Source organism: Sminthopsis crassicaudata, chromosome 1 (genome assembly GCF_048593235.1).
Source record: "Sminthopsis crassicaudata isolate SCR6 chromosome 1, ASM4859323v1, whole genome shotgun sequence".
In the NCBI taxonomy this organism is placed as follows: Eukaryota; Metazoa; Chordata; class Mammalia; order Dasyuromorphia; family Dasyuridae; genus Sminthopsis; species Sminthopsis crassicaudata.
The window spans coordinates 15,626,826-15,639,896 of NC_133617.1; the positions used below are offsets into that span (position 1 = coordinate 15,626,826).

General features: G+C 59.8%; 1 protein-coding gene across 4 annotated transcripts in view; it reads left to right on the plus strand.

Moving 5' to 3' along the window:
- Positions 1 to 13,071, plus strand: part of TTC28 (tetratricopeptide repeat domain 28) — a 554,617-nt gene that overhangs the window by 463,776 nt on the left and 77,770 nt on the right. For all 4 annotated transcript variants that reach the window (XM_074295047.1, XM_074295055.1, XM_074295071.1 and 1 more), the window contains 6 exons: positions 2,456 to 3,797; positions 4,812 to 5,335; positions 6,489 to 6,598; positions 8,252 to 8,381; positions 9,401 to 9,619; positions 12,508 to 12,673. In XM_074295047.1, the coding sequence (XP_074151148.1) occupies positions 2,456 to 3,797; positions 4,812 to 5,335; positions 6,489 to 6,598; positions 8,252 to 8,381; positions 9,401 to 9,619; positions 12,508 to 12,673 (2,491 nt within the window). The remainder of the gene's footprint in view (positions 1 to 2,455; positions 3,798 to 4,811; positions 5,336 to 6,488; positions 6,599 to 8,251; positions 8,382 to 9,400; positions 9,620 to 12,507; positions 12,674 to 13,071) is intronic.

Consider the following 13,071-nt stretch of genomic DNA (forward strand, 5'->3'; position numbering starts at 1 on the left):
CACTGGCGAGCTCCGTCCACAGCGGCTCACACACGGCGGCGGCCAGATTTGGCCTTCTGGCGCTCCATCCACTGACCACCAGCCATTCCCTCATGGAATCCAGGGTCTGTTATGTGGGGGGGGGTTGTATGTCTGCACCCCCACACACACATACACACTGATCTCCCCTAGGAGTTCTGGCCTGCGTGTGAGGTGCCCGGGTTCAGACAGATCATCAGAGGGACAAGGATCCTTTCTGTAACATTATGTGGTCGCAGAGCGATACCTAGTGGTCCGTAGGGCAGGGACTGTCCCGTCTGGGGAGGGACAGACTGAGTTTCCAGAGTTGAAGTGACGTGGCAGAAAGCGGCAGCTGGAGGACTCGCTGGCCTGGTGCGCGCTCCCTTCGACTCGTCTCCTTCTGATGGGGCCCGAAAAGCCGGACCCAGTTCTGCAGGATTTGTCTTGGGGTCAGGGAGAAGTTCCCAGGGTGTCTGGCTCTTCCACAGGGTCTCTTGCCCCTTCCCGGGTACAGCACCACATCTGGGCGACCTTTCCTGCTGCACCCCTGGAAGACGTGGCCTTGACAAGACCCCTCCCCCCTCAGGTGCTTCTCTGAACCCCCTCCTTACAGCCTATTGTCACCCAGAGACCCCCGGTGGAGAACATCTGGCCGCCAGCCCTGGGTATCGCGCTGCCATCACTGAAGGATCGGGGACTCTCCGGGGGCGGGGGTCTCTTTAAGGTGGCTTTCACAAGAGAAAGGTTGGCACCTGGCAAGGGCGGGTGAGGTTCCATCCAGAGCCCGCCTCATTGCCAGCGTCCAGGGCAGCAGAGACACGGGGGGCAGAGGGGCATCTCCATGAGCCAGTTACGCCTGACCTCCTCTTGGTCATGTGGAGAAGTCTTTGTTTTAGGCGACTTCCCATGATTCTTTGTTCTTTCTTACAAATATGGAGGGAGGGAAAGGAGGAAGAGGAGGAGGAAGAAGAAGAGAAGAAAAGGAGGAGGAGGAGGAAAAGGAGAATGAGAAAGATGAGGGGGGAGGAGGAGGGGAGCTGACGGAGGGAACTGGCCAGAGTTGCTGTAGCCAGCAGCAGTTCCTGCCCTGAGTGGCCGTCCTTCCCCAAATAGCGGGCTGTTAGCAAACCCACGTTTTTAATGCTGTGACATAGAAAGCCATCCCTTGCTTCTCCCCCCTCCCTCTCTCCACCTCCCCCACCACTCCTCTCCCCCCTTTCTCTGCCCTCCCCATCCTTCTCCCCCTTCTCATATTTGCAAAGTCCCGCCCCATCTGTCACCTGATCTCCATCCCCTGGCCCTGGAGGAAGGCGGCTGTCGCTGGTCCCATTGTACAGATGTGGAAGGTGGAGGGCACAATGGCTGGGGCTTTCCTCCAGAGTTCTGGGAAAGCTCAGGGCGAGAAGTCTCTCTTTGGTCTAAAAGCGCAAGTTCAGAAACGCTGGGGAAAAGCTGAGAATTAAGAGGCTTTGGTGAATATAAACTTTAAAAACAGAACCTTGGGAGCTTTTCTTCTTGCTATGAAGACGGCCCCGGTTCTGCCCCGGTTCTGATTAGCTCCAACCCCAGGCGTGGGTGAGGAGCGAAGGGGGAGCCGCGCCAGGGCCGGCCGTGCCCCTGAGTCTCTGGGAGGGGTGGAGGCCATCTGTTCTTTCGGAGTGCGCCAGTGAAGTCTGTGGCCCAGTCCTAGAGGCCAAGGAGCCCCCTGGGTAGCAGAGAAGGGGGGACGTCCTCGTGAGAATGTCACATCCAATGTGATCCAAGCCAGGGAAGGTGGGAGCCGGGTCCTGGGAGGGTAAGCAGGCCCCCGGCTCCCCGGTCCTCCCAACGGGAGGTACAGGCCCTCACGGCCCCCCTCTTCCTGGCAGCACACCCAGCTCGTGGGCTTGATGGCTTCCCCAGACCTAGGGGTGATTGAAGGCCCGGGCCAGAGTATTGGAGCAGGCCCCATGGTGGGAAAGGGCCCCAGGGGATAGTGGGAGATGGGCACAGGAAGTGGATGGCTGGGAGGGCGAGGCGGGGCGGGGGGGCGGTCTAGTGATGGGTGCTTCTGACAAGGGCACTGCTGGTGGTGACAGAACAGGAGCCCACTCGCTGGAATGACCTTCCTGGCCCGGGTGCCGGGGATAAGCAGGTCTCGGTGACTGGAGCCATAGACTGTGTGATCATTGAACCCGGGAATGGCGCAAAGCTGGGAAGGGGGGCTACCCCACTGGGTGAAATGCTGGGAAACAAAACGCCCTTGATGAGCAAAGCAAAGAAAGGGAGCCCTCCCAAGGTCCTCCTCCCGGTGTCCCCCTCCGACATCCCAAACCTGGTGGCCCCCTCCTCCCTCCCCGTCCCTCTGTCCACATCCCCAGCTCCCCTCCCTCTGTCCACATCCTCTGTCCCCCGTTCCCCCCCCCCCCCGACCCTCCAGCGCCCCTGGCTGAGCGCCCTGTGCCATCTCTTTCAGGAATCATCCACCAGATGAAGGGCGACTACGACACGGCCCTGAAGCTCCACAAAGCGCACCTGTCCATCGCCCAGGAGCTGAACGACTACGCGGCCCAGGGCCGGGCCTACGGGAACATGGGCAACGCCTACAACGCTCTGGGCCTCTACGACCAGGCTGTCAAGTACCACCGGCAGGAGCTGCAGATCTCCATGGAGGTCAACGACCGCGCCTCGCAGGCCTCCACCCACGGGAACCTGGCCGTGGCCTACCAGGCCCTGGGCGCCCACGACCGCGCCCTGCAGCACTACCAGAACCACCTGAACATCGCCCGGGAGCTGCGGGACGTCCAGAGCGAGGCGCGCGCCCTCAGCAACCTGGGTAATTTCCATTGCTCGCGGGCCGAGTACGCGCAGGCGGCCCCCTACTACGCGCAGTACCTGCGGCTCTCGCCCGAGCTGCAAGACATGGAGGGCGAGGGCAAGGTCTGCCACAATCTGGGCTACGCCCACTACTGCCTGGGCAACTACGCTGAGGCCGTCAAGTACTACGAGCAGGACCTGGCCCTGGCCAAGGACCTGCACGACAAGCTCAGCCAGGCCAAGGCCTATTGCAACCTGGGCCTGGCCTTCAAGGCCCTGCTGAACCTGACCAAGGCTGAGGAGTGTCAGAAGTACCTGCTGTCCCTGGCCCAGGCCCTCAACAACCCCCAGGCCAAGTTCCGGGCCCTCGGCAACCTGGGGGACATCTTCATCTGTAAGAAGGACGTGGCCGGCGCCATCAAGTTCTATGAGCAGCAGCTGGGCCTGGCCCACCACGTCCAGGACCGGCGGCTGGAGGCCAGCGCCTACGCGGCCCTGGGCACGGCCTACCGTCTGGCGCAAAAGCACGACAAGGCGCTGGGCTACCACACGCAGGAGCTGGAGGTCTACCAGGAGCTGGGCGACCTGCCGGGCGAGGGCCGGGCGCACGGCCACCTGGCCGCCGTCTATATGTCCCTGGGCAAGTACTCGATGGCCTTCCAGTGCTACCGCGAGCAGCTGGAGCTGGGCCAGAAGCTGAAGGACCCCGGCGTGGAGGCGCAGGTCTACGGCAACATGGGGATCACCAAGATGAACATGAACGTGGTGGAGGAGGCCATCGGCTACTTCGAGCAGCAGCTGGCCACGCTGCAGCAGCTCAGCGGCAACGAGGCCGTGCTGGACCGCGGCCGGGCCTACGGCAACCTGGGGGACTGCTACGAGGCGCTGGGCGACTTCGAGGAGGCCGTCAAATACTACGAGCAGTACCTGTCGGTGGCGCAGAGCCTGAACCGCATGCAGGACCAGGCCAAGGCCTACCGGGGCCTGGGGAATGGGCACAGGTACGTGGCGGCCGCCTGGAGTGGAGGGTGTCCCCTAGGCCAGGGGGCTGTGTGGACCTGGAAACTGAGGCCCCAGAGTGAGCCAGCAAGGGAAGGGCCTCTGGAGTGGGCCAAGAGGGGCTTCTGCTGTATTGATAAGGAAATTGAGGCTCCAGAGCCGGGGGCAAGGGAAGGGCCGCCGGGGGGCTGAGGGGCCTCCTTATGGGGTAGGCAGGTCTTTGGTTCCCACAGGGCCCCGTGTGGTTGGGCTACAGGTTTTCTGCTTTTACCTGAAGGGCCTGTGACCATCTGGGGTCATCCCTCTGCCCCTGAGGACTCCTCTGGGACCCCTCACTGGAAGGGACCACTCCCTAGAGCTGATTAGGCCCAGAATCCCTCCCTGGGACCAGACCTGGCCAGTGCTGGAAGAGACGCCTCAGACCTGAGGCTCCCCAGCCGAGATGGGGAAGCTGAGGCTAGGGAGGTAACATTGGGTCTCTGACGGTCACAATGGGCAGGACCTCGTCCAGATCCTGCTTGGGCTGGCTGCCTTTGTCGCCCCTTCTCCCTGAGGTGCCACGGGACAGCAGAACCGGGCTCTGCTCCCCATCTGGGTGGGGCCCCAAACTCCAGGGCCTGGGCTCTGACTCAGCTGTTACTCAGTCTCCACAGAAACCCTGATGAAAGGATTCAGAGAATTGTGAAGGGACTTTTCAGAAGAGGGGGCGTCATCAAACTGTAGTGGAAATAGAGGCTGGGGGCCCCAGCAGCCCCCACTATCGAGGAAAACACTGAGCATCTCTGGGTGGGCGGGATGAGGGACCCTGGTGTCCCAATTCCAGGATGGTTGGGGGTCCCCTTATGTCCTGCAGTCCTGGGGGGTTGGGGGGTTGGAGGTGCCCTTGCACCTCGCAACTCCTGGGGGGCCCTTGGAGGATCTCCCGATTTCAGCAGCGTTCGGCTGAGGGTGAGGGGCGGCAACAGCACCCCCAGGACCCCCCCCCCCCCTCACAGCGGCCTCTCTGCCTCCCACAGGGCCATGGGGAGCTTGCAGCAGGCGCTCGTGTGTTTTGAGAAGAGGCTGGTGGTGGCCCACGAGCTGGGGGAGGCCTTCAACAAGGCGCAGGCCTACGGCGAGCTGGGCAGCCTGCACAGCCAGCTGGGCAACTACGAGCAGGCCATCTCGTGCCTGGAACGCCAGCTGAACCTGGCCAGGGACATGAAGGACCGCGCCCTGGAGAGCGACGCCGCCTGCGGCCTGGGCGGCGTCTACCAGCAGATGGGCGACTACGACACGGCCCTGCGCTACCACCAGCTGGACCTGCAGATCGCCGAGGAGACCCACAACGCCACGGGCCAGGGCCGCGCCTACGGCAACCTGGGCCTCACCTACGAGTCCCTGGGCACCTTCGAGAGGGCCGTGGTCTACCAGGAGCAGCACCTCAGCATCGCCGCCCAGATGAACGACCTGGTGGCCAAGACGGCCTCCTACAGCAGCCTGGGCCGCACGCACCACGCGCTGCAGAACTACTCGCAGGCCGTCATGTACCTGCAGGAAGGTAGGCGGGCCACAGGGGCGGGGGGATTGAGGTGGGGACTGAGGTGGGGAGGGGAGACAGAGGCCTGGGGAGACCGAGGAGACTGAGGCCTGGGGGGGGGAACCAAGGCCCAGGTGACCGAGGCATAGGGAGACCGAGGCCAGGGGGGACTGAGGAGACTGAGGCTCGGGGAGCCCAAGGCCTTGGAGGACCAAGGCCAGGGCTGCAGGGGCCAGAGGCTCTGCCCACTCTGAACACCCCCCAGCCCCATAGGGGCCCCGGCTGTTAAATAGTCATTGTGAGCCTCCCCACCTCAGACATGGCAGATCGGGGCTCCCGTCCCTGCCTTGTGGATTGTGTAGACATAAGAATGTGATGGAAGGAACATTAACAGTGCAGATGAAACCCAGACAGGTGTTCTGAAGCCATAACTTTTCTCAGAGAGCCGGTTTTTAAATTTTCCCAGCAAACTCCTGGTGCCAGAGTTAGGGCTAACCTTGGGCCTGCTGGCCCCCTCAGGCCTCCTAGCTTCCCCAGGCCCCCTGGCCTTCCCAGGCTCCCTAGCTTCCCCAGGCCCCCTGGCCTTCCCAGGCTCCCTAGCTTCCCCAGGCCTCCCGGTCCCCTCAGGCCTCTTGGCTTCCCTAAGGCCTTCTAGCTTCTCCAGGCCTCCTGGCCTTTCCAGGCCTCCTGGCCTTCCCAGACTCCCTAGCTTCCCCAGGTCTCCTGACCTCCTGGCCCCCGGGCCTGTGCTCCTGCTAACCCTCAGGGCCTGGGTTCTGGGTGGTGTGGGGCAGGTTTGTGAGGTCCCCTGCAATGGGAAGTTTTCCTGGGCCAGAGGGTGAGCTGTGATCCATGACCGGGGGAGGAATAGAAGGCATGGAGCGGCCCGGCAGTCCCAGAGGCTGGCTCGGTGCTGGCTCAGCGGGCGAGCTGTGGGGTTGGGAGGCTGCGGCTCCACCTGCACAGGGGTCCCGGGAGGAAGCATGGGGTCATGTGGCCAGAAAGTGTCTGAGGTTGCACGTGCACCCGCCGGGCCCAGGTCTCGGGGCACTCGCCCTCCGGTGCTCCACTGGGACAGGTACCCCTGTGCGGAGCCTCCTCCTGCCACAAAATGGACTCAACAGAAACCTGCAGGGGTGGAACGGTCCCTCACTCATCTGCTCTCTGCTTTCAGGTCTGAGGCTGGCCGAGCAGCTGGGCCGGAGGGAGGACGAAGCCAAGATTCGCCACGGCCTCGGCCTCTCCCTCTGGGCCAGCGGAAACCTGGAGGAGTCCCAGCACCAGGTGAGCGGCGTCCCGAGCTCCCCCTCATCTACCAGTCACAGAGACGGCTCAGCATGGGGACAAGCCTTCCCACTTGACGGGCTTTCCAAGAGCGGAGACTTGGGGAAAAGTGAGGGACCGCTCCAGAGGCTGTGACCCTCCACGCTGACCAATGGGAGGCCCTTCTGTACGGAGAGGGCGGGACAAGGGGGAGGCCAGGAGGGCCCGGTTTCCAAGTGACAGTCGCAGCTGGTGCCTGCTGACAGCTGACCTAGCTAGCTCTGCTCCATTCCCTACATGTCCAATCAAACAGGCAAGCATTTATTAATCACCAGCTGTGTGCTGGGCAGAACGGTAGGCAGTGGAGATGAAGAAGTCAAAGAGGGAGCTGCCCCACTCCAGACAGAAGCACGTGCCCCCCTGAGTGTGTGCTGCAGACCCTCCTGGGACACCTCTGTTCTAGACCCCACCTCAGGCGGGCTCATCTTGTTGGTCAGTGCTCCGCGCCACAAAGCGTGGCTCCAGAGAGTCTCCCGTCTCCAAAGCTCTTTGCCCTCACCTGAAGCCCCCTTAGGTGTCCGGAAGTCTCAGCCTATCCGAGCTAGAACCCGAGTGGAGAAGTTCTCACTCCCCCATCCGTTCCATATGTAGCTCAGATGCGGTGGCCAGTGCAGGAGCCCAAGGACCACACCCAGCTCAGCTCTCTGAAAGGTCACTTAATGTGGCAGATGGTGAGCAGGTCCCATGGGTGGGCAACAGGACAGCCAGCTGAGCACAGTGAGCCTCAGTTTCCTCCTCTGTAGAATTAAGCGTTGGCCCCTGGGATGTCTGCACCCCCTTCCAGCTGCAGAAGTCTCCCTTTTCTCTTGGCTGAGGGTGTGCTGGCCATGACAGGAACAAGCATAGCGATGTGAGCTGCTGTTTGCAGGGGGCTTCTACCCGTCTGCCCAAAGGCGGCCCACAAAGGAGGCCTCTGGCAAAGTCTGCGCTTCCTGCGCACAAGTCCGACCAATGGTCGCTCACTTGTGAGCGGTGGAGGAGAATTACAAATGGCGCTCCTTGAGCCGGGCCCATTGATAGGGACAGGAGGCTGTGGGGGGACCCAGACAGGGCAAAGGCCAGCAGTCTGGGGTCCCCCAGTGCTATGGTGAGCAGGCCCAGGGCTTTCGTGGCTCATGAGGGTGCCCCTGGGTTAAATACAGCCCGAGTGCAAAGTGGATGTTCAGGATGGCACGTCTGTGCCATCGGAAGCTTGGGTATGAACTGTTGAGGAAGGTCAGAGGTGCGGGATTCTTTTAGCCTCCAGGTACCAGAGCTCTGGATCCCAAGTGAGCCCAACTTGTGTCTTCCAAAGGTTCCGTCACGTAGGGCAGCCCGTTCCTCGTGCTGGCCAAGTTTATGGAGGGCCGGCATCCTGGAGGGTGGCTGAGGCCATCCCCAAGGCTCCAAGGCTGGGAAATTGGCTGATGTGGCCCCCAAGGCTCCAGGGTCAGCTTCCTGGGGAGGATCCCCAAGGCCTGGCCGTGCTCCCTCCCAGTGCCTGGCCCAGGCCTCCTGTGGATCCCTTGGGACACCCTGCCGCCCCCTCACCTGCCTGAAGGTGGCAGTGGCCCCTGGCAGCACTGGGTCCCAGGCCGGGAGGGAGCCCTCACCTCCGTCTCTCTGTCCCCGCAGCTCTACAGAGCCTCGGCCCTGTTTGAAACCATCCGCCACGAGGTGCAACTGAGCACGGACTACAAACTGTCGCTGTTTGACCTGCAGACGTCCTCCTACCAGGCCCTGCAGCGGGTGCTCGTCAGCCTCGGTGAGAGGCCTTCCTTTGGAGTCACTCAGAGAAATCTGACTTTTAGTGTCAGGAAGCAGGGAAGCTCTGTGTGGGGATGGTGTCCTGGTCTGGTGGAGCTAAGGGACCCTAGAACGCAGAACATTGGGGGAAAGGTCCTTCAGGGGCCTCTAGTCCCGGGGCTCAGGGCACAGAGATGCAGACCAAACCCAGGACAGGTGAAGAGACATGTGGCTCGGGACACAGAGGATTTGAACCCCATCTTCTGGCCTTAAGTGCATGTACTTTTCACCTCACCCCACTTGTTCCTCCCTCCTGGGGGTTCCCAGAGCAGAACTCTCTCCCTTTCAGGAGCAATGCTGGGTTTGCATGTTTCTGTTTTAAAACCAGCTCATGTAGTGGCTGCTTTCTATCTTGCTTGACTTCCGTGGGGCTCCGAGCCAGCTTGTGCTGCTGCAGTCCTGACGCATTCAAGCTGGCGTTCCCTTTCCCCTCCTTTGTCCCAACTGTCTTGCCCCCTGGCACAGAGACCATGGCGGTCCTTGATAAGACCCCGTCTGAGGTCAGCTGGGCGGGCCTGGCCGGCCACACTGCCATGCCAGAGTTGGGATCTGTCTCCCCTCGAGCCCACTCTTGGTGTGGGATGTCGTCTCTAGTATCTACGTATTTGTCTATAATCTCCTCTCCTAGAGCACTGGGGTTCACCCTGCACTCGGGAGATGATTTATGAACGTAGACAAAACAAGTGCTGCTCTTCCAGATAGTGACAGCGGAAGGTTTGAAAAACATTAAAGCCACATATGAATTGTCTATTCAGCAGAGCAGGCTGGCACCTTCTGGTGCAGGACCTCCAGCAGAGAACCCTGGGGGGATGGGGGATTTGAGGGGGCCAGAACTGGGGAGAAAGGGCAGGCCAGGCCTCTCCTGGGCCCCCGACTGTGGCCCCGGACCTGCCTCCTTCCCTTGGACTAGAGCCGGAAGGATGTCCTGGCTGGGCCCAGGGCCTCCTGACAGGCCACTTCTCTGCCTCCCTACTCCAGGCCATCATGACGAAGCCCTGGCCGTGGCAGAGAGGGGCAGGACCAGGGCGTTTGCCGATCTCCTGGTGGAACGTCAGACTGGCCACCAGGACTCTGACCCGTACTCGCCAGTGACGATTGACCAGATCTTAGAGATGGTGAATGGCCAGCGGGGACTCGTGCTCTACTACTCCCTGGCAGCAGGCTACCTGTACAGCTGGCTGCTTGCTCCTGGTGCAGGTACAGTCGTCTGTCTCTCTGTCTCTGTGTGTCTCTCTCTCTATCTGTCTCTCTCTCTCTCATGTGTGGAGAGCAGTCAAAGGGTAAACGATGGGAGGAAGAAGAAATGCATTATGTCGATCACACCAGAAAACTACCATGGAATTTCAGCAAAAATTCAGCTCCCTTGAATTTTTCCAGTCAAACTTTCAATGAACAAGACAACCCCACTGCCTCATTCCCCCAGAAATCTCAGTCTCAACCAGTGAATATGGAACCATTTATCTTGGAGGACCAAGTGCAGGGAGGATTAATTCGCTGAGCGGCCATTTGCAGGCAGCTGTTGATCATTATCTAATAAAGTGATGACTCGGAGCCTTAATGAGTTCTTTCTGGATATAATTTAATAATTGCGACCCTTCACCAGGACGGCTAAAGAGTCTTAAACTGATACCGGAGATTTTAAGTATCAGCTCCCATCGCGCATTTCGGAGCTAGCGGTATCGGCGTCACCGGTTCTGTTGCTAACTCATATCCAGATCCTTAATGATTAAATTAAATTAAATGCAAGTACAGTTTTACAAAATACAGAATCTCTAATTAGCTTCTGGGGCCATATTTTTGGTGTAATAAACTGCCGATGGCTCTCCCACATTGGAAAGACACCAAATCCAATAAGAGTTTATCGACTGGAGAGGTGGGTCTTATAGACTAGAAGTCACGTTCTTTTGGATGCGTTTAGCCGCCTTTGAAAGGATCCCTGAGCACTTCCAGACTAAGTCGGAGATTGTTTTGATCTGAAAATTGCCTTTTGAGTTCTGTTGGCAAAACGACAGTCAGAGGGGTTTCTCAGTTCCCGAGTTCTATCGCCTGTTCATTCTCTCCCTGCGATAGCGGATTTTTCTATCATTGTCATGGAACCTCCGGCCTTTTGACAGTAGAAATTGGGACTGCTACCGACTCCTACTGGCACTGTGTTTGTATGCCTGATGGCAGAACCCCCTTTTAGCATGGATCTCGAGGGCCTGGGATGTCACGACAGGCCCTGCTACAGCCAGATCTGTGTAACGATGAGCCAGCGACCCCGGAACTTCTGGGCTCACTTCTGTTCCTCCTTGTTGTCAGGGGGGCTGTGAGGGTGGCATCCTGCTCCCCACAGAGGGGTGGCCGAGGTCTTCCCAGGCTGCCGTGCCCCTCCCCCCGACTCTGTCCTGCAGCTGGTCCTTAGCATTCGTGGGGCATCGCTTAAATTTTATCCATCTGTGTCTGGGCCCTGGCCAGCATGTGTTCTGCCTTCGCTCTGCTGATGAGTGTCATTGTCACCGTTCTGGCAGACACGTTGGCTCTCGAGCGTGTCCGTCATCCCGGGGCGGGGGTGCCCCTGCCAGCCGTGCTGAAGTAACCGGTGCTGTCTTCTCCTGCTGGATGGAGCAGGACCCCTGATGTCCACAAGACCTGGCTGACAGAACTGCAGTAGCAGGCTCCGGAGGCCGCCCCTGCATGCGGGCCGTCCCCATCACCAGCCGCCCCCACTCGCCCTCACTCTCCTGTGGTAGCAGACCAGCTCTCTCCCTTCCCCCCCACCCAGCCTGTACCCACGCCACTTCTCCCAAGCTTCTGCGGCCTCTTGGTTTCCCTGGCCCTGTGCCTCCTCAATTTGGAGTCAGTCGGAGATCGTGGGATCCTGTGATTCCCAGTCCCAGGGCATCACTGGAAAAATGGGGGCATTCCACAGGGTTTGTGCCCTGGGCCCCGATGCAGGTTTAAGATCCCAAGTTATTTATTTCTTTGTATTGATGCCTTTTCTCACCATATTCATTACCAGTGGATCCCTCCACAGCAAGCTTACCTTGTAACAAAGATTCAAAAAGAAAAGGGGGGAAAACAGTTCAGGAAAACCCGCCCTCCCAGCAGTCATGGCAGATAGAACTCTGAAGGAAGGAGGGGGAGGGAAGGAGGGCAAGGAAAGGGAGGGAAAGATGAGGGAGAAGCAGTGAAAGAAGGAGAGGGGAGGGAGGCCAAGGAGGAGGAGGCAGTGAAGGAAGGAGGGGGAAGGAGAGAGGGCAAAGGAGGGGAGGGAAAGGGGAGGGGCAGCAGTGAAGGAAGAAGAGGAGAGGGAGGGCATAGGAAGGGAGAGCAAGAGGAGGGCTAGGGAAGAAGAGGGGGAGGAAGCCACCGAGGCAGAAATGAAGGAAGGGAGGAGGGAGGGCCATCTCCTCAAGTCTTGCCTGGGGCCAAGCTTGGTCAGTGCAATTACCCAGTGCTCCTTTTGGTTTTAGTGTTCGTTCTGTTCACTTTGGTGGGCACAGTGCACATGGTTCACCCGCTTCTGCCGCCTCTAGGTTTTTAAAACCCCACGTTTTGCTGCACACTCCTGCGTGTTGGGTTGTTATGCGAGCTGAAAGGAGTTGGCTGGAAGAACCGATTTTTGTTCAGCTTCCCTATGGCAGCGCCCGCCTTGTCCGCGCCCATTCAGAGCTGGCTCTGGGTGCTTAGCAGAAAGTAGTAGATGCAACTGAGAAACAGGTGGCTGGGAGACCGGCCCTTCCCACGGCCCTGCCCAGTGCTAACCCCATTTGTAAAGTGCTGGACCAGATTTCAGAAGTCCAAAAAGTTGGCCCAGCATCCTTGCACACCCTTAGCTCCTTGGGGAAGTCTTGGGGGTCTGGGCAGCACCCCCACATACCCTTGGCTCTTTGGGGAAGGCTTGGGGAGAAGGAGGGAGGCCATAATTTTTCAGTTGAGATAATGAACATAGAGCACTCTGTAAACCTTCCACCGCCCCATAAATGTCAGCCCCAGTCGTGCTTCTTTATGAGCTTGTCACGGCCCACTACCGTTCTGGGCCAGCCGGCCCTGGTGCTTCCCTCCTGCCCAGTGTCACATCAGTGGCGCGTTTCTCATTTCAGGAATTCTCAAGTTTCACGAATACTATTTGGGCGATAACATGGCGGAGAACTGCAGCGACTTCCAGGAGACCAGCAGCGTGCTCCTGCAGACGGTCACCGGCTCCGGCCTGGAGCAGCACATCGCCAGCGTGCGGGAGGCCTTGGGGGTGGACTCCTATTATACCAGGTGGGTCAAGAAGTTCCTGGGCCGGGCCTGGAAACCCAACCCTGGGAGGACGGTCCCCTTTGTGACTGACGCCTTTGGGAGTAGACCCGGGGCTTCCTGGCGAGTTCAGACTCCCGGCAAGGCAGGGAAGGGTTTCAGCAGAGTCAGGCCTGTTCTCCAAGTAGAGTGGGGGGGGGGGGGCCTTTGCCCACGATGTAATCTCTGGGTAACCAGCTAATGAACTGGCGCTCCGTGTCCGGTCCTAGGCTGACCCCCAGGGATTAGGTTGGGGCAATTGCTGGCTGCCAGTCAGGGAGCCTGATTCGGCACCAGTGATGAGGAAGGGGCCCACGCTGGATGACCTTAGGGTGCCCTGGAGAGCACAGGCAGGGTGTAAGCAGCCAGCATTTTCATGGCTT